Source organism: Channa argus, chromosome 4 (genome assembly GCF_033026475.1).
Source record: "Channa argus isolate prfri chromosome 4, Channa argus male v1.0, whole genome shotgun sequence".
NCBI lineage: Eukaryota > Metazoa > Chordata > Actinopteri > Anabantiformes > Channidae > Channa > Channa argus.
This window is the reverse complement of record NC_090200.1, coordinates 4045415-4066620: the sequence shown is the minus strand read 5'-3', so window position 1 is coordinate 4066620 and position 21206 is coordinate 4045415. Positions and strand designations below refer to the sequence as shown.

Sequence of the window (21206 nt, the reverse complement as noted above, 5' to 3'; positions counted from 1 at the left end):
TTTAAAGAGGCTGGGAGCGTTTTAATCCATCTTTAGGTCACCTGTGTAGGTGGAGAGAGTAAGAGAGGTGGCAAACAAAAGCTGGATGCACAGCTTTCTGGTCTGCTGAAGCTACTGTGGGTTTAGCAACTTTTACTTTGCCTTTGATGATTTCCCTCAAAGTGGATAAACGGCGTCTCTAGGAAGAATTGACAAGCAATGTAAGAACAGATGTGCCAGCGATACGTCTCAGACAGGACGAGAGATTCAACGAGCCGCAAGACAGGCCTGAAAACCTTAAGCTCCCTTTTTTTAGAAGGGCGAATTCTCGCTCGTAAAATAGTGAGCAGCAGTGTGGCTCATGCAGCAGCAGAACTAGGCCGAGCATTACAGCGGTATCACAGATGCAGCCTGGATAAACCGAACTGTCGGGCTATGATTAGACACAGCAGGAAGGAATGAGACACAGAGGTCTGTTAGTTGGTGTCACTCTATAGGAGAGAGAAAACCACTTGTGACAGCGCACAATGAGCTGTGGCGAATTGTCTGCTAGAGCTACCCCCCCCCTCCCCCCACCCCACCCCCCACCCCCCACCCCCCACAACCCCACACAAGCTGGTACGAGACGTCGCCCGGCACAGCTTGGCATCGGCCTGGCGTGTTGTCAACCCTGCGAGGCTGAAACAAGGAGAGCTGTGTGTTCCTGTCCTGTCTCTATGCTGCTCTGAAGCGATGGGAGGAGATGCAGGAGCGGAGTCACTTTTATGCAGCTTATTCTGCACCATATTTTAGTGCTTCACCTGACGTGAACCTCCGCCTCCAGTGTTTTATCTCACTTGTACAAATGGTTAATTAGCATCTGCGATTGAAGGTGTGCCACATCATCCCACTGCAACGTGAGGAGCTGTTACATAGTTTGGTCTTACTTTGAAATCTACAGAACTTTACGGCGATAGTGTAGTATTTCACCAAATTTCACGTGTCACTCACATTTGGAAGCAGCTTGTACCAGCGAGGCGAAGGTGGAACATTTCTTTATGTTACATTAGAGCGCATCCTTTGCACGCCTCGTTACAGGCTGGACACAAAACGAGTCTCTTTCTGCAGCTGTATAATTAATTTAACATTTTGCAGAAGTTTGGAACACTTGCCTCGGAGCCAAATCAGCCATAAGAGCGGACAAACATCTCTCCAATTAATTCAGAATAATTGCTGCGGAAAAATCAACACTTATTAACACTGCAAAATTAGCAGTGTGTACCCAGTTTCCCTGTGGGAGTCATTAAAGTTTCATGGAGTCTGAGCTAAAGTGGTAATGTATGGACAACCCCTGGCCTATACTGTATGTGTCTGGCATACTTACGCACTGTGGGCATCACATTATTGGTTTTTAAAAGATTTTATTCAGTTCCCTTTGATTGCAGAAGCAGACGCCGCCTGCAAAATCAGGCCGGTTTATGTTGTTGTTGCCGTCAAACGTGCAGTGTTCAGTCCACAAGGTGAATGTTAACTAAAATCACTGCACGCCATCCTATTGTTCACATGGCAAGAGCCAAGCACACAACCGCTTTAATCAGGAGACGTAAGCAGATTTATTGAAGTGCCTTTTGTAGTTTTTGCAGGACTATAATCCGAAGTACTTTCATCCTACTGTGCTCGGCCGCTCAGCTGCCAGCGAGCTCCATGCTGACGTCATTGTGATGACGTGAAAAGTTTAAAATAAAGTTTAAAGTCAAAAATTTATAATTACATTTGGATAACTAAAATAGCATTTTTGACTAATCCAAATTACTTTTTTAAAAATTGAAATTCCAGACTTTTTATTATAATTGTGTCCACAAATGTCATTACAAGGAATCAGAACTTTCTCCAATGTAGTTTTGACTGTCTCTATTTTCAAACATCTAAAATTCATTTTTCAACTAGGAACATGTTCCAAAAGAGAATACAGATCTTCTTGAATGTATTGAATTAATGACTATGTAGACTTCTGATTAAAAATTTCTAAAACGAATGTTGATTAGTAATATTTAAATATATCTCGATTCCACATCTGGAAAAGGCACAGCTTACAGTTATTGTGTTTGACCTATTCATAAAACTCATCCTGGACAAAGGAGTCTCCAAAAAAGTTAAAGATCCGCTGTACTCCGTCCGTCGGGACAGATTTTGGTAAGTTTCGGTAAGATTCTAGGCGAAAACCTGCATTTACTCAGTCTGAGGCAGATGGAGTGGGATTAGAGCTCGTCAGCGCCTGCTGACGAGTTTCTCTGATCGTTTTAGTTTCTCTGCAGATTGACAGAATTTCCTGTAGCTGTGTTTGATGAAAGTGTCTGTTTACCTTGAAGTTTAAATGGATTGTTTTCATGTTATGTGCTACAACCGTCTAAAACTTAAGCCACTAACTCTCACTCTGGGTTGTTTCCATCTAAGTGCTGCAAATTTTGGTGGCGACCGCTGTATGTTTGAGAAGGTTTTACAAAATTCAAAAGCTGAAGCGTTCAATTTTGCATTACTTGTATCTGCTGTCACCAAGTCCTGTCTGCTAAGATATTCACCACTGCAAACATCAGTACCATCAGTAAGGCCCTAAATAATTCCACATTACTCCTCCATGTTCATTCATAATGAATGCGCGCTCATGTTCAGTAGAAATAAACACACTCCTGACATTTTATCGGCTTTAATAAAACACGCAGAATGCACACTTTACTAATATTCAGTGGTGCCTAAATCACTTTTACTGAGCAACATTATGTGAATGACTTGGATGAGTCATAAATGAAGGTGCTTCACGGAAAATACACACTAATTCTTTGCAGGAAATAGACAGAATTATGTGCATAAATATTTCAATTAAACGCGGATAATGTCACTTAATATGAACAAAGTGCAAAAAATGCATAATAACAGTGTGTTAGAACGCATTTATATGCAGTCTATAGCTGAAGATATGTTTGATTAATTGCTTATACTCAAGTAAATATGAATTTGAATTAATCTACATGTGTGAAAGTGACGTCAAGCTGCAAACTCTAAAGTACCTTTTTCTTTGACAGCCGGGCTTCCTGGGAAGCGTGAGGTGGTGTTTTATATTTAGACGTCATTCGCAGCAGCTAATTCTCTCTGTAGTGCCCAGAAGAATTGTTATGAAGCAGCTGGGAAGCCTCTGTGTTATGTAACTGGGTATAAATGAGGCCGTGCCAAAACTACCAGCCGTGCAGCTGCAGTCGGCAAACATCTGCTGCACTTTCACGCCCTTGAGCAAGGCACTCATCTCCAGTTGTAGTCACATTTCGGAAACAGACAAACTACTAAAATGACTTCGAATACACTTTTAAATATTTTGTTCTTGTGAATAAGTTCAGTTTTGAAGTGAAAAGAAAAGGACAGTTACCAAGCAGCATTTAACTGTAGCTCTTAAATGTCCAAAAATGATAGAAGGTACAAATGTGTATTATTTTTGACTTTAACGTTGGTCCTTCTCTCTGTGTTTTAGAAAACTTTGTATTTTATAATTCTATCAAAGATATTATAGTGCTACTTTTAATCTAGTTTTCCTTTGAGCACTTGGTGTGCAGACAATCTCCCAGTATGAGCTGTTCAATGCACTGTGCTAAATTTTGGCCTTGAAATCCACGTTTTATCATTCTGTGCTCAATCCTCTCTGCTTTGTACTGGAAAATGTAAATGTGTGCAATCAATTATAAGGTCATGGACACAGTTTTAGCATTTTAGATGTTGAATCCACTTTACCAGGTTCCAAAAAAAAACTGCTGCGGCCGCTGAGTGAGCTCACAGCCGGTGAGAAATCACTCAAGTCATGCAGAAAGAATACAAAATGGGTTTTACATTTAATTCTAACTGGCATCAAATAGGTCTTAAAAGGAAGCTTAAATCGCCACGTCATGGTTGATGTCAGGGTGTAATCACTGTCTTTCCGCAGGAGCTCCAGTTTGAGCGGCTGACTCGGGAGTTGGAGGAGGAGCGGCAGATTGTGGCGAGCCAGCTGGAGAGGTGCATGCTGGAAGCGGAGTCGCCGGCGGGCGACAGCAGCAGGTGATTCCCTCAGACACCCGTCCGCCATTGAAGCCACAGTTGATCTCAGCTTTTAGTGCTGACATTAATACTTGTGTTTTCTTTCACATTCAGGTAACTGACCATTTGCTGAACGCTCCCCCGTGATTGTTTGTCCAATCATAGCTCTGCAAGCGTGAGAACTGCAGACCTGTTATGGTTCTTTGTGCTTTGGATTGTGCAAGAGTCAGAGTTGGTATTTAAAGGCTCAGCGGGAGGAAAAAAAAATGCATTTTTTTAAATTTTATCTGATGCAAAATTAAATACACACAGCATATTACACATTTACAGTGTGCGTTGTGTTCAACTAATGAGCTAGTTCTTACATTTAAATAGGCTACTGCACTTTTTCTGTTTTCCAGTTGCTTAGCTAATTCTGCACGATCAGTGTTAAGTTGACTTTTTGGCTTTCGTACAAAATAACTACTAATAATTGTTGTATGAATTACAGTGTCTTTAAATCCTACATGGTTGCAGATGCCTCCGTCAAACTGGGTGATAATGACATTTATCCTAATGAAGAACGATTAGCAACTTGTTTTACAGTCAGATTGGTCCTTCGTAGCCAGAATACACAGGATTTAGTCATAACACAAACTATTTTGACCTTGTGATGCACCAGAACACACTCAAGACCTTTGTACTACTGTGAATGATGCGGCGGCAACGTCGGTCTTAGATAATCTAGACAATTATTTTTTTTTGTTTTCAAATGTCGACTCTCAAATTAAATTTGCTATTAAATTGTGTTAAAAGTGGAAACATGGGCCCCCAGATTGAATGTGATGAAGCACCGAGACTGGAGAACAATAAACATCCAAGTGTCCAAATACTTTTAGCCTGGACTGTACCTGTCCAGATAATAGTGTTTCAAGCTGCGGCTTGTTTCTCACATAGCACAGTGGGCTGTGGTTCAGGTTATTAACAGGTCTAATCTGATCAACTGGAAGACTAAAGACAAATGTGCACATTAATAACAGAAGCTTCACTCTATATAAATACAGCACATCTATATATAGAAACCACTGTTATTTCCCTCTCCTGTTCTGGTTAAATGATTAAACTCTGATTTGATTGCTTCTGTCTGCTCTCTCCCCTCCTCCTCCTCCTCCTTCTCCTCCTCCTCCTCTGCTGAAGCTCATCTGAGAAATCGTTTGCATGGAGATCTGCAGGTAGGATACTTCTAAGCTTTTACCTTTATTTATGCGAGTCACAGTTGCTGCAGCTTGTGTTGCCGCCCTGCAAACAGAAGGCCGTGTGAAATTGCCACAAAAGCTCAGTTGAGGGCTTGATTTTTTTCTTTTTTCCCCCAAATGTTTTTAAAATGGTAAAACACTACGGCTTGGAAGAGGATAAAATCCGTAACGTATTGGCACTAAAGAAAGCGTTTTATCCACATGTAGAAAGGCATTTTAGCCTCCAAAGGGCTGAAAATTGCCACAATGCAGCAGCAGCCAGTCAAGCAGAACAAAACAATGTTTCTGCCAGTGTATATGGGTTTTGAATTGAACCCATTTACTATTCTGTCACGGATCCCTCTCCTCTGTTTCCTGATCCATTCTTCACTGTCAGCCCTCCAATAAAGCAAAAGCACTGGTGTAAAATGCTGTATTCTTTGGTGTCGAACAATCAATACGTTTTGTCTCTGCCTGCAAAAAGTGACGCCATTAAACACGTTTTCATTTCTGTTGTTACTTAGTAGGGAAATGTGTCACCTCTCCAGCACGTCGGTATCAAAATGGACACACAAATGCTTGACTAAAAGTCTCCCCAGGACTATGTATGTGTTGAACTGTATGACAGATGCTTTGGCAGGCGGAGAGTCGCAGGGCGCAGCCATGGAGGCGTCTGGCCGTCACCTGGAGGCGGAGGAGGGGCTCTACCTGCCCGAGCCGGACCGCATCTCCCTGCATGACAGTGAGGGTCTGTTAAATGTGCACAGCACATGGTTTGAGCAGAGCTTTCATAGGGGTAGAGGTTTATGAGACTCAATCTGCAGAAAGAGATTTTATATTCACGCGGTGATAAGAAAGTAGAAGAAGGCAGGATTGAAAGAACTTCATTCTCTTTGTTAGTGTCACTCAATTTCAAATGTTGTCAAACGAGTTGCCATGACATCTTTAAGTTGACCAACGACATGATTAAGCATTATTTTGGAATTTCTCAGTGACAGTGATGGATTGAATCAATAAAACCAATCTCAATAAGCCAGTATCTCCTTCCTGCAACAAAGGAAGAAACTTGCAGAAGTTCTAAAGAAGGAACATGCCACCACGTGGTTCGCCCGCTAATATAAAAATCTTCCTGTGAAACTAAGATGAAGAGGACGCAAAGTGCAAATCTGAGCCTCTTATTCTTGTCACTAAACTGCACTTAGAGACTGATGTGCAGATTTTCCAGGCGGTAAAATCATATAATAAAGTAAAACTGTATGCATGTACTTTATTGATCAAAAGACATGAAGTTTGTCTACGTTCTACTCTTTACTTTTTTAACTGTCTTGTCTGGAAAGTTTCACTTGTATTCACACGCTTGCTCAGAGCTTGCGTGAGACCCCAAAAGAGGGCGTGCAGTCACACGAATGCTTACGTGCGCACACGGCCTTTCTCGTCTGCTGTGCCACTATTGGGCATTTCTTTTGCGCACGTTGCAGAAAAAAAGATGCAGCTGCTTCCTCCAAACTTAAATCTGTCGAGCATCCCAACAAGTCTGACCTGAGCCTTATTTCCACTACTATTCAACCTCCCCTCTGTAAGCTCTGTGCACCTGTTTGGAGTCTTACAAACACATTTGCCTTTAGTTGGAGTGGTCTGATAGTATAAAAATATCCCCCCACATGCTTCCTCCTCCGCATCCTTCAAGAGAAAGTAGGCCAGCATTACTGAAGCTGTCCAGTATATGCAGATCGTTCCAGGAACAGAACAAAGCTGTTATATGCACATGCCTTTTAACAAGTTAAAAGCCAAGTGATAAAATATGCAACTCCTTAAACTGCATTGTCAGAGGGGATCAGTGGGAGCTGTAATAATGGGTTCTGCAGAGTCTCCTCACTCTCTTCCATCTCTCTCCTGTCAGGCTCAGGAGGTCACTCGGCACACATGACCTCGTATTCTGACAGCGGCTACCAGGACAGCAGCGTTAGTTATTACAGCAACCAGAACGTGGTGCGTTCGGAGCCCCGGGCCTCCACGTCGAGAAGCCCGAGAGCTGAGGGTCAAGCCTCTGTGCAGGTAAATGCCTTGTGTTTGTAATGCTTTTTTTTTTTTCAGTCTTTTTAAAAGAGCACAGATAAGACTCATGACAATGTTTGAAAATTCGTCCAGAAAAGTTCCAGAAAAGAACGAAAGAAAGTTTCGGAGTTTATTCTTGACCTCCAGAGCCACAGCGGGGAAGCATTTGGACCTCACTGCTCATCTGCAGCCTTTGATCATATCACATGATGGAGTGGTCCTGACAGCTCAGCTCAACTCTCCCCCAGTTTGCTCATTTATTCATTAGTCATTTGACACAGCAGGCTTCACATTTCTAACAGCGATTCGTGAAACATGGGGAAAAAAATGTACCATTTGCTGCGTGAGCCGGCTGAGTAGAGCAGATCAGTTCTATTTGACGGTAATTAATGGCACTGTTTCCGTATTTTCAGGAGCAAATTATGGATTTCTCATCAATTCAGGCTCAGAAACCGAGGGTCAAAGATTATTGTTGACCTTTTGAAAGCACCCGAGGGAACAGCTTCCCCACATCAGTTCAGCTCAAATTCTCAGGGAATAAAATGCAAATTTGAACATCTACCATTACCTATTCTACCTCCCTCTCTACATGAGACTGACTGGTGCCACCTGAAATGTTTGTGTAATTTACTTATTTTTTTTGTCATTGAATAATAATCTTCATCTTTGGAGTGAGTGGCTCAGTTATTACCATCATGAATAATGAAGAGCATCATCTAAACCTTTGAACCAAAATGAGTCATACCTTAAACTTGTTCGCTCAAACGCTATCAGCTCCTTTTTTTTCTTTTTTTTTTTGTGGCTAATAATTACCTCTTTGCGTGACAGGAGAAGCAGCAATGACAGATAACAGCGAACACATTTGAATTTTCTCCTGATTTATTCCAAAACCCAGCAGCCTCACCGGATACATGTCTCGGCTCTTAATTTTCCTTCGAGGCGCTTGAGGCTTTAGTGGAATAAGGCGGCGCAGATCGGCATCCAGTTGGCGGTAATTGAGGGAAATTTTACATTTGGTAATAATGAGAGAAAGTAAATGTTTGTCACTCTGAAGGTGAAATATTCTGTCAAATCTTCACTGGAAGGAAACATATTTATCACGTGCACAGCTCAGGTGTCACTATAATGAGCTCAGACTTTTATTCAAACTCATGCACATTCAGTGACTTTAACAAATGAAAGAGATAATAATGCCCCTCATCAGATTTGACAAAGCATCCAACCTCAAAGTGTCGCCTTACTGGTAATTACTGCAGTGTGCAGACTCGTGCTCATTTTTTAGTTGTTTTATTCTGAAAACGCTTAATTGTCCAAAGTGTTACGGATGTTATACTTGACATTTTTGTTGTTTTGGGCCTGCAGAGCACACGGATGCCAGGAATCGAGTGAATACTAATTGAAAATTACTAAAATGTCAGTAAATGTCATTTAATAATTGTATTTATTTCCCAAAGTGTGGCTGTAATAACTACCTCGTGTCACATAATAGGTAAAGAATTAGTAAAAAAATAGGCTTTTTCTAGTGAAAGGTCCCAGAAGTGTTAGTAGCTACAATTAACATGTTCAGAGATGAATGTGTTTTATTTGAAACATTAAATTCACCAATTAAAGTATAAGTGTATCTGTTTCCTGAAGTAGTTTTGCAGCTTCTTTCGCCAGGTTTTCTATGTCACTTTGATCCTGTCTTTGGGTCATTTTTCTCCCATCTCCTTCCCAGGCATCCAGCCGGGTGTTGCGGAGGATGGCGTCCCTCCCCTCTAGGAGCCAGTCTCCCGGCTGTGGCACCGCCGGCACTGTCTCACCCTCCCGCATCTCCCTGAGAACATCCCAAGGCAGCACCTACGACTCGCCCATCCTCTCCGAGCCCAAACCTCTGGCTGCCGTCTTCCTGGGCACCACCATGCCTCCCTCCTGCCCGTCACCCACCTCCCCAACTGACGGCACTCACGCCCTGGGCAGCGGGACTGGAGGTGGCTTAGGAGGAGGTGGGCGGCTGGGTTCCACCCTGTCTCTAGTAGAAGGAAGGGGTTTGGCTGGGTCGCCGCTGTGCTCGGGGATGACGGCAGTGCCGCAGCACTACGGCTCAACGCTGCCCAGGCAGAGCCAGCCGGTGGCCTACGGAGCTGATCCATATGGCCTGTACCAGAGGAGTGCCCTGCCCCGCCCAGACAGCCTCATAGGTCAGTCCACTTAAATATCCCAGTCCTCGCATCGACGTACCGAACCTGCACCAAAGAACGGTGCCTTTACAATACACCTGTCACCCTTGGGTCCACTGCAGCTGCTGCTTGGGTTGAGCTTAAACATCAAACGCATCCTTGAATTTGTCATTTCTACAGGGTCTAATTAGAGTAAATGTGAGACATGAAAGGTGTGACATTTTGGGAAATATGCCTAATGGCTTTTCTTGTCAAGAGACAAAAAAGAAGATTGATGCCAGTCATGTTCATATGCTGCATTAAGCTCCCACCAGCAACTGGTTAGCTTAGCACAAAGTAACAGTGAGCCTGCCCAATGTAAAACACAGGATCACAAGGGGGTAATGTGTGGCTTTGATACTTAAGCTCAAGCTTCGTCTAGTGCCCATTGAAAAGGCTGTCATTTAAAAAAAGCTGGAAACCACAGGCGTAGGCTTCGGTTTCTCCTCACATCAGTGATTCACGTTACATTTCTCCCTGTTTTTAAGGTCACTTTTGCCAACCCTTGTTTGTCTCGGGACCCCTTCAGATTAAAGATTTATCTATTTATCCTGTGACCTGCTACACTTAAAAACAAAACACCAGGTCATGTCCAAAAAAAAGTCTCTTTATTTATTCGAGACAATGTTGTTTTAAAGATTGTAATCATGAAAAGAGTGACACGAAAGCCGTGTCACTTTTAATTACGGTGCATAGGGAAACACTTAAAGAAAATACAGTATTCAAGTAGAAATGTGGAATACAGCTGTAATGTCACCTTTACAGGCCTTTAAAAGCACGCTGAGTGTCGTTGAGTGCTCCGACTTTTGAGTAAGTGCAAATAGTGGTGGTTAGAGAGGTCACTTGGTACCGTGGAGGATTGGCAGGTCAAGTCCAACCAGGTCAAAATCTGGGCCGGAAAAACTCACAGTAAGTTTCCATCGGAGCAAATTGCAGAGCTGCAGTGAAAATCAGCGTGGTGCCCCTCAGAAAACCTTGTAAATAAACTAAGCTGAGGTCCGCAGCCACGCCGCCATTTCTTCTGTTGATTTAATACCATTTCCTTTGTCCCGGGAAAGTTGACTGATTCAATACTGCAGCACACAACACTTGCACTGAGCAGGAGCAGTGCAGAGTGTCCTGTATCTCTGTGAGGCAGCGAGAGTCATTAAATAAAGCTGCATGTTGAACAAAATAACTGCAAGCTCGGCAGGTGATTTTATCTCGGGCTTAGGGAGCTCATTTCATGGGGTTTTTAGTGGAATTATCTTGCAGCACTGGCAGATCGGGCTGCTGGGTTTGATAAAGTTTCATTCGATGCGTGCCAGGATGAAAAGGAAATGTGATCTTTGAGGGGGGGGGGGAGGATTTCACTTGTAGCGGGTAAATGTTTTGGTGTTAGACTTCGTTTTAATCTTATTGGCTGTTGGGACTTTTGAAGGAAGACAAGGTGCTTAAAAAAAGATCACAGCCCAGTATACAAACACCTCTACAGTGTAGTAGCTACTGTACAATGCAGCGGCTCACAGTCGCCCGCTGTTAAGTGCTTCCTCTCTCGGGCACCGTTTAGCAAATTGAAAACAGGTAGAACAAACCACGTTAGCATCTATTGGGCCTAATGTGAAGCAGTCGATTCAGAAAGGGGCAGGGAGTTAGAGTCCAGCTTCCTTTACGACTGTTTCATGCAGGATAATGAGGGCAGGGCAGGACACCGCTGTCTGCAGCAGCTCATAGTAGCGAGGTGGTAACCATGCTGTGGCTGGCATCCCTGGACATCCAACCTTCGTCTTTGTGAGGCCCGTGCAGATGCTTCGCAGGACTCCTTGGAGCGAATTCCGAAGCGTTTTGAAAATGGATGCATTGAAAGTGATGACAGAGGCCTTGGCGCTGCTACAATGTGTGACGTGTCCTCCTCAAAATAAGATTCCAACACTCCACTGCAGCCCCTCCTCTCTTCGTTAATCATCATCGACTGCTCCCTGCCTACACACACTGCTGCGTAGCTGGCGGTGGATTTACATAGAAGTTATAGAAGTGCTGCTGATGCTGCAGAGCCATGGATTTATTCCTCCGTCCTGCCCTCTGTCGCTTCACTAAGCCGCTCCCACTGACCCACATAGGCTTGTTTCTACCAGAAAGATGTGATTATCAGCTGGCGGCACCAGAAGCCACAATTATTATTGTTATTATTATTTTTATTATTAATATTATTGTTATTGCTGTGACCTGAGGTTTGATTTAGTCCATATTTTCACGTGTCTTTTTGCACAAACACAGTGTGTGTGTGCATCAGTGCAGATGTCGGCGATGTGCACTTGCAGTCACGCGCCTCCTGTGTTGCACTTTTGATGTGTTTGTGCATGTGTGAAAGCTGTGTGTGTGTGTGTCAGAGGCAGAGTCTGAATATTATTTCTCCTGTTCTCTAACTGAGTGATGTTCATCCTGCAGTGCTGCTAAGTGGCCTGTTATGTCGCCTAAGTCCTTATTCCCAGTTATCCTGCAGATCCAGCATAATCCCAGATTACATGGGGGAGATAAGCAATAGATGGATATACAAGATTAGGCACTTACTGATCAGTGGCCCTCGTAGCTTAGGTGGTGAAACCTGGTGAGCGGCCAAAGATGGTTGGTAGCTGTGACACGATTTATGTGGACAAACTTTGTACAATCCACCCACATATGTTGATATTTTGAGGATGAAAGTTTGAGTTGGAACATGTGAAAGACACTTAATGTGCAGATGTCAGGCTGTATGGAAACCGAATAATAGCGCAAGTAATTTGAAAATAATCCTGAACACTGTGTGTCACAAATGAGAGTGCAAGGGACCAAACCCACCCAGAAGAAAGAAAGAAGTACTTGTGGCTACGTCAACTTATTTGAATTACTGTTTAGTTTAGTTTTGGCACAAGGTATTTGTGGGTTCTTCCACTTCCAGATGGTTTGTGCTGCTTCCAGACCGTCAAAGACTGTGCGTCCCCTCTTTTAGAGGTGACACAAATGGGGAATACTTCAACCCACTGGTGACAAAAGCCAGAGTGGTTAGAACAGGGGAGGATCTGATTGGTCGTGACTATAACTACAGATTCTGCAGTTGTAGCCTCATTGTTCTGCATGACAGTGCCGGAAGAACATTTACTTTTCCTCGTCGTGATCAGTTGCTTATTTAAACGAGCACCTCAAGGCTTCGTGGACCCACTGGGGAGCATGACACAGTGAGCAATGGGCCTCTCCTCTGTTTCACGGTTCCGTTGGCTCATTTTAAGCATTTGGCAGTTGAAGCATCCTTTAACCCGAAGGTCTAAACTTTAGTTTGTGTCCTTTATGCTGAAGAGAAAACAAAGGTCCCGAAGTGAACTTTGCGATAAGACTCCACTGCTTCCATTTTGTTCACTAAGAAATTTATGTAAATCAAGAAAAGAGAAGTGGAAAAGCAAATAGCTCCGTCATCACCAGCTCTGAGTGCAAACTGTGTGCTTCTGCTGTTGAACTGATCCACAGAGGCTGCACCCCCCCCCCCCCCCCCCCGCCCCCCCCTCGTGCCCTAAAGCCTCTTTATAATTGGAGCGCTCTTTGAACTGATCTACTTTGAGATTGGAGGATGGGGTAAAAAAATAAAAACCTCTCCGCTCTGCTTGTTTGACTCGCTGATGACGAGCGCCCGCAGCAGACTCTCAGTGACCAGAGTCTTCATGCGCTTTGTGAGCACAACAGTTGGGATGCGTTGGTGTGAAATGCATGGAATTGCAGGGCCTCACCTACGGACGGGCCACATAACCAGATGTACATAGGATTTGTGTGAAACCATGTGGAGCAAACAGAAACTGTACAAACCTGTTTTATTCCCTTTATTTAGTTTGTAAAAAGTACAGAGTAAATATTTGTAGTACTCGTGTACCTGCAGGGCTCCACAGTTCGTACGCGGGCCACGTGGGGCAGATTGATCCGGAGCTGAGGGCGGCACTGTCTCCAGACTGCCACATCACACCAGTTTTTGACGAACGCTCCTTCCACAGCCCCCTGTTCCACAGCCCCGGCCACGACCCCCAGGGCTCCCTCTACAGGACGAGCACAGGTACTGCATCGCCCTCAGTGTTGGCTGTTAGCACTTAAGATGGAGTGCACCTAACAGCAGGGTGGTCTCATGCTGACATGACGTGACATTTTAGTTTATGTGTTAGGTTTAAGTCTGCAACCAGATCTCAAGGTGTCGCTTTAAATAATTACAAGATTTTTTTAAATAAAGCCAGGTTTTTGAAACATGTCACCTTGAAATTCTCATTTCAATTCTCAATGATTAAAGTGGCTCGTTTGAGCACAGCAAGCAAATCCAAAGAACAGTTTTATTATAAAGACAAGAACTGATACAGTGAATAACCTGGTTTTACACGGCGTCCCCCTCATGAGCCTCACAATCCCCAGATTGAGAAGCCGAGCTCCATTTTATGTCTGCTCAGGAGATTATTTCCCTAAAATCAGTGGTGGAAATCATGGTTTACAGGCACAGGATCCGTTGTTGCCGTCGCTCCCCGAGGTCAAAACTTAATTAGGCTGAAGCCTTTCATGTACTCGGCTGCTTCGTAATTGAAGCCTTTGCCGAACGATTTAATGCCGAAAGCTCCGTGGAGTTTGATATTGGGGGATCTGAAGAGACGTTTTAGGTTTGTTTAGTCAAGATTTAAACAGGTTTGGCCTCCGAGACAGCTCCCTACTTTAAACTGCCTCTTTAAGCTCTTATGTAACATACTTTCTCTTTGATCGTGTAGCTCAATAGAAGCTGCCTCCAGTCTTCATGCTGCTTCTCCAACTGCATGATCCCTTTCTGGATCTTTGAACCCCCCCCCCCCCCCCCAAACAAATCACATTGTGGCTACTTTTCCTCAGGTATGGGGACCCTCCCCCGGACCACAAGCCATTGCGGCACACTGCCGTACCAAAGAAGCAGCTACGGGCTGAGCCCTGCGGCTCTGTTTGTAGACTCCTACAGGGTTTCCGGCGAGCCCGTCTTCTCCCACCGGCACTCGGGTCTGGTGGATCGGGCTGCAACACGCACCCCTTCCATCGAGAGCATCCATAAGGACCCCAGGTGCTCACACACACGCAGTACATCTAAACATCAGCGTGATTAGCATTAATAATATGGTCAACCAGTAATTCAAATTCCAAAATGACACATTGAAATAGACCTGATTTATGTTTCCTTCCTTCCTTTGTGTTTCCCCTCAGGGAGTTTGCCTGGCGTGACCCGGAGCTGCCGGAGGTCATCCACATGCTGCAGCATCACTTCCCATCCGTCCAGGCCAACGCCGCCGCCTACCTGCAGCACCTGTGCTACGGAGACAACAGGGTCAAGGTGGAGGTAAGGCGACGGGAAAGCGAAGCAAATGTTTTGTTTTATTTGACGTGTAAAGTTCGTTATTTTTACACTAAAATAATGCTTTGAAACAATACGTTGTTTAATTTTTACACATAAATACCCACAATTATTATTAACAGATGAATAATTGTTTTACAAGCAAAATGAGTTTAGCATTTGCAGCTTGTAGCTTCCAGTTTTGTTAAGTAACAGTTACCAAACAAGTACATTCAGGAAGTAGTGATTAAATCTGACGTCCTTAAGATCACTGCAGTTCAGTCATACTGGAATATGCAATTTGATTTAGAATATGCAAAGTGGTAATTCTATAAACACTAAAACAAAAAAAACAAAAAAAGTGTAATGCATTAAAAATGTGTTTGGTTTTCTTTTATTGACTTTAGTGGCTAAATAAGACTTTTAAAATTTGAAATTGTTGCAACAAAAAAAGAGATTCACGTGCTTTTCTAGTAGCATTTTTCAAACAAAGTTTCACATGACCCAAAGAGATTTGGTGGTGCTGTTAATCGATCAAACTGACCGATAAAACAAGACCTCACATTCCTCCTATCGCGTCTCTGCACTGTGTCTCAACTCACAGGGTTTGAAATTGAACTTTATTTTGGAGACCCTGGTTGCCAAACGCCGAGCCAAGGCGCCATCTGCTCCGACGAAACTTTAAGTAATGCTGGTGCCAAATGTGCCGGCGCTCCGTCGCGCTGAAACGCAGCACGCTCCCTCTTTGCTCTGCTTCCCTTGCAGTAAATAACTGCACAATGGTGCAGCTTCACGCGAGAGCCATTTTAGTGCCGTTTGGTTTGTCTGGTGATGAGCTTTTAATTAGCCTTTGGAGCAGCCTGGACACACGCCTGCTCATTTAGCCAGAAACAAATGTTTTCAGTGACGGTTTGAAGACAGAATCAGAGAGAAACAGGGAGCGTCTGCTGCTCTCCTGAGACGAGTTTATTTCGAGATGACACAAGAAAGTTTTGAACATGCCACAGTGAAGTTTCAGTCTTTTCACTCCCAGTGAATCATTGTTTTGGGAAATTAGTTTATTTATTCATGAATTTTTTTGCAAGGACAACATCCTGAAATTAAACTGTGCACTTAAAGTGACCTCCTGTGAGTTTGAGGCATTAGAGTCCTAAAGTAATTTATGAGAAGGACAGTTATCCTTTATAATGTCCTTTGAAATGGTGTTTTTTTCTTTTCTTTTGTATGATGTAATGTCTTCTCACTTTGATTGGTCCCTGGCCTGCAGGTGTGTCACCTGGGAGGGATCCAGCACCTGGTGGACCTGCTGGATCACAAGGTGGCCGAGGTGCAGAAGAGCGCCTGCGGGGCCCTGAGAAACCTGGTGTACGGCAAGGCCACCGACAACAACAAGGTGGCTCTGAGGAACTGCGGGGGGATTCCCGCCCTGCTGCGCCTCCTCAGGAAAACAACCGACAATGAAGTTCGTGAGCTGGTCACCGGTACGTCTTTGAGGTTGAGTTACAATCACGAAGCTTGTTGCATTTATTCTTTTTAAAAAACTTTAAAGAGGTATTTTTTTCACAATCGTGTTTTCTTCCTTGCACTTTTCTTCTTAACCAGTCTTAGAGTTTATTAGTTTTAGTCAAACGTTTTGATGGTTACTATTTATCAAGTCTTTGTCATCAACAATTCTTTTCCTTCATAGTTTTTGTTGAGGGTATAAATGCTGCCTCTGTTTGGAGCTCTGCTGCTGCCAACTGAAACAGATGGCAGGAATATGACACTTAAATAGGAACCTGCTGGTTAAAAACGTTGTTCTATAGCTTTTCTAGTGGTCACAAAATTCACAGCGCACCTTTAATTGTCCAAGGAAGGGCTGTAAAAATAATACCACTACCAAGAAAGAACTGTGAGATCAAGTCTTCTTGATATCACAGATCTCATAGTTGCTGCACAACTATTTGAAATACGTGCTTAATATATGTATATATATGTGTGTGTGTGTGTGTGTGTGTGTGTGTGTTTGGCCACATAGTTATAAATAATCACATGTTGTGTTACTGTGTGTCTTTCAAAGTAGAAAATAGCAGAAATGCTTTCAAAAAGCCAATGAAATGCAGTGTTTCTACTGGTTTGCACCTGGATCAACACATTTCATTCAAAATGAATGAAATGTGGAATTTAGCAAAATCCCACCAACAGAGAAGGAAACAGGAGTGACGTCAGCTGAAAGCTGTGTCCACGTTCACAACATGACACATTCAAACTCCCGCTGTGATGTGTGTGGGCGTTAACCTGCAGTCAGGGTCCACTGGCTGCCTGAGCGTCCGTCCGTCCGTCTGAGGATTAATCTGTGTATCGGCTGTTCTGTGGGAGGTGAAAGCGGCAGCGGCTTAAACACTCGGCGCCCAGTGTTGACAGAGCAGATTTCGGCACAGTCCTCGGGACAGATGCTAAGATAATGTGCTTTGGAAACAGGGTGCAGCTGACAGCTCTGCAGCCCCAGCGCACACAGGACGAATGATGCTGCCAGTCGATTCAGACGATGGGGCCTCGCTCTGCTTTATTTTTACTGCTCAGGGCCACATATAGCTTGGTTTCCATTCTAATTCCACCCAAATGCTCTGACTGTGGGATCCACCACCGTGTGACAAACACCGTTTAAGGATAAAGGACACACAAAGAAGCACCGAGCCCCCCGACGTCTCATTCTCGCTCCTCTGTTTCACGCCAACACTTTAAACTGGTGACACCGATGTATTTTTACTGTACATATATTTAAATATTGCAGCTTGCAGGGTGAAGTGAGGCTCCAACTGAGTTGTTGCTGTTGTTTGATTCACACCCACGCTAAAAATGTGCACCACATGTACTGTAGGCTGCTTCAAAAGCGTCTGTTTAATTTCCTCGCTGTCGAATATTTTTTAAGTTTATTATTTGTTATATAGCAAATAAACTTTATTCATTGTTGCAAAGAGCTTTGTGGAAGATGAAGAGAGAGAATAAAGACACAGCAGTCTGCAGCTTTAATACAGTGGATGTTCATGTGCTGCTAATCTGTGATTGGTGTTTGTGCATTGCTCATTTATCGGTGTTTTTTTTATCACTTTCAGTTTGCAGCAGTGTTTTCGCTTCAGTTTAGTTTTTCCCTGTTGAGGTTGAGCAGGGTGAAATGAAATGAAAGCCAACAAGTACAAAAAATGTAAAATGTAAATGGTCAGTGGTGATTAGACAGAATAGAGATGCAGGACTGTGATGCACAAAGAGTCCCCAAAGCACCTTTGAAGCTCACTAATGATCACCAGGCTCACGTGTGTGTACGGTATCAGTTTTTGGATGGCTTCAGATTCCTAGTTAACAAACATGTCTTTCTCTGTGTCTCTAGGTGTCCTGTGGAACCTCTCTTCCTGCGACGCGGTGAAGATGACCATCATCCGCGACGCCCTGACCACGCTGACCAACACGGTCGTCATTCCACACTCGGGCTGGAGCAGCGTTTCGCACCACGACGAGCACAAAGTCAAGTTTCAGTCGTCCCTCCTGCTGCGCAACACCACCGGCTGCCTGAGGTGAGGAGCAAATCGCTTGATGACTTTTAAAGTAGATACACTGTGTATGAAAACGCTGCCATAATGAGCTTTGATGAGCATGTTTATGCGACTTTACCACCACTGCTTCACTTTTTTCTTTGCCATATGACACAAGTGGAGCAGAAACCACACCTGAACTAGAGGCCACAGCTTGGACTCTAATTGGCTGAGAACAACCCTGACTCAGATGAAACAAATCCAATTTAACCTGCTGAGTGGAGACTCCTCAGTTAAATGATGTATATCAATCTTTTAGCGTCAGGAGCCAATCAGGACTGAGTCCAGGTGTGTATCCTGAGGTGGGTCTACATTCTGTGCTGCAACGTGGCAACTTTCAGTGGCTCTGTGCTGCAGGGAAAATACACGTCTGTCCACAGCCACCACCACCACGCACACACGGACAGATGCTGTGGATTGATGGTATAGAAATGCATTGTGGGAGTCCTGTGCTGTTGTGCAGGCTTCTCGTGTCAGCTCTCCATTAGCTGCAGCTCAAGGTTCCTATTGGAGGATCAGCTCCCGCCTTTACTGTATCTGGGCAGGTTTTAAGCCACCCTGTGGGGGAATCCACACACTGCAGCTCAAGTCTGAATTAATGTGTGTGTGTGTGTGTGTGTGTGTGTGTGTGTGTGTGTGTGTGTGTGTGTGTGTGTGTGAGGAACCTGAGCTCAGCCGGAGAAGAGGCGAGGAGTCAGCTGCGTTGCTGTGAAGGTCTTGTCGACTCGCTGCTTCACATCCTCAAAGCGTGCGTCAACACCTCCGACTATGACAGCAAGGTGCTGGAAACACACACACTCACACACACACGCACACACACACACACACGCACACACTGTTTTGTCACAGTTTACTCCTAGGAGAAGTTACCTTGACCTAAACCTAATGCAGAAAAAAAGCCAAAAAGCAGATAAATGGAAAGTACCACAAAGACCGAGATCACGTTAAGACAAGTTTGGGCCAAAAGTTGCTAATTCTCGAGCAGTTTCAGGTTTCTCAGAGAATAAACCCTTTACATTTTGGGGAAATCTGGAAACAAATGGCACCACCCGCAGGCCACTAGTCAGCTTTTATCTGCCCCCCATGAAATTCTTGGTTTATGTGGAGGACCTACTGATTATAGCAGCTCAGTCCTTTTATTGTAGCGCCACCTGCGGGCTTTATTTTATCAACACATCCAGTCTCCAAATTATCAGGGAAATCATTAATCCTTCCCCCAGTGTTTGTGGCATAATGTTATAAGCTGATTGCTCTTCTGTTTCTCTCTGACCCAGATTGTGGAGAACAGCGTCTGCACCCTGAGGAACCTCTCATACCGGCTGGAGGTGGAGATGCCCTCCTCTCGTCACCTCGGTAACCAGGAGCTGGACACGCTGCTGGGCTTCTCGTCCCCAGCCAAGGAGCTGGACTACCTCTGCTGGGGCAAGAGGAGGCGCGGCAGAAGGAGGGGCGGTTGGGCCGACGAGAAGGTACGGGGTTGGGGATTTACAAGAGTTTTCAGCTTGAACCTGCACTGACACTTTAGGTGTTTACATATTCTTCTTGTTCTTTTGTGCAGTGGGATGGTATCAGTCCGATCCCGGGTTTCTCCCAGCCTCTGAGAGGAGCCGAGCTGCTGTGGCACCCGATGGTGGTGAAGCCGTACCTCAACCTGCTGGCTGAAAGCTCCAACCCGGCCACGCTAGAAGGCGCCGCTGGGTCACTGCAAAACCTCTCTGCTGGAAACTGGAAGGTAGGACTCTGCTCTTTTTCCAAACCAGACAAATTGTTTTTAGCAGTATCATGTCTAAGGAGGCTGCCTGTTTGTGTGGGTGTGTGCAGTTCTCAGCCTACATCCGAGCTGCCGTGCGTAAGGAGAAGGGTCTGCCCATCCTGGTGGAGCTGCTGAGGATGGACAACGATCGGGTCGTCTGCTCCGTCGCCACCGCCCTCCGCAACATGGCGCTGGATGGCCGCAACAAGGAGCTGATCGGTCTCAACATTCATACACAAACACACAGTCACACAGATCGACTCAGCTGAGGAAAATTTTAAAAGAGGAAAAGTTGCCTTTTGTATCAGGTTACGGTTTGACACCAGCTCATCCAGTCCAATCAGACTGAGGTTGGACTGTGATAACACATTGCCCCCTTGTGGACAATAGTTAGAGACAAGATCCTACATTTACTGAGCCGAGCAGGACACATGGGCAAAGATATTTATAAAAGCAGCTATACCCTTTTTTCTGCAAACAGGAAAATTATCACCTCTTTCTGCACCTCCTGACTTACATTCATCAGGTATATTGATGTGTTTTGTCCAGGAGATCGTGTCTGAATGAATTGTGCATTCTGTCTCTTCTCCTGCAGGAAAGTACGCCATGCGGGATCTGGTGAACCGGCTCCCCGGCGGCAGCCCCTCTGTGCTGTCGGACGACACGGTCGCTTCGGTCTGCTGCACTCTGCACGAGGTCACCAGCCGCAACATGGAGAACGCCAAAGCTTTGGCCGACAGCGGAGGCATCGAGAAGCTGGTAGACATCAGCAAAGGACGAGGGAAAGGGTGAGAAACCATCATGTAGAAGAAAATTCAAGGGTTTGTTAACAGCATGTACGTTCCTGGTTTTACCATTTTATTGTGTGGTGTCACAGCTACTCGATGAAGGTGGTGAAGGCAGCGGCTCAGGTGTTGAACACGCTGTGGCAGTACAGGGAGCTGAGGAATCTTTACAAACAGGTCAAGACCACCAGGACAACACATTTAACAGCATTTCAAGACACATTTCACACACATCGATAGGCACACACATGCAAAAGTACTTTGGTCTTGAGATCCTATTTCT

The 21206-nt window shown here is 44.6% G+C and overlaps 1 protein-coding gene across 2 annotated transcripts in view; it reads left to right on the top strand.

The window, feature by feature from the left end:
• The window catches only part of LOC137125040 (plakophilin-4-like), a 29062-nt gene that overhangs the window by 5884 nt on the left and 1972 nt on the right, over window positions 1-21206 (top strand). The window contains exons 3-18 of one of the 2 annotated variants that reach the window (XM_067499927.1): window positions 3926-4038; window positions 5194-5228; window positions 5872-5979; window positions 7132-7286; window positions 9004-9466; window positions 13368-13538; window positions 14348-14549; window positions 14690-14822; window positions 16084-16297; window positions 18184-18367; window positions 19047-19164; window positions 19660-19854; window positions 19944-20117; window positions 20207-20357; window positions 20734-20926; window positions 21016-21100. In XM_067499927.1, the coding sequence (XP_067356028.1) occupies window positions 3926-4038; window positions 5194-5228; window positions 5872-5979; window positions 7132-7286; window positions 9004-9466; window positions 13368-13538; window positions 14348-14549; window positions 14690-14822; window positions 16084-16297; window positions 18184-18367; window positions 19047-19164; window positions 19660-19854; window positions 19944-20117; window positions 20207-20357; window positions 20734-20926; window positions 21016-21100 (2694 nt within the window). Of the gene's footprint in view, window positions 1-3925; window positions 4039-5193; window positions 5229-5859; window positions 5980-7131; window positions 7287-9003; window positions 9467-13367; window positions 13539-14347; window positions 14550-14689; window positions 14823-16083; window positions 16298-18183; window positions 18368-19046; window positions 19165-19659; window positions 19855-19943; window positions 20118-20206; window positions 20358-20733; window positions 20927-21015; window positions 21101-21206 lie in introns of both variants that reach the window. The other variant, XM_067499926.1, reaches the window with a different exon arrangement.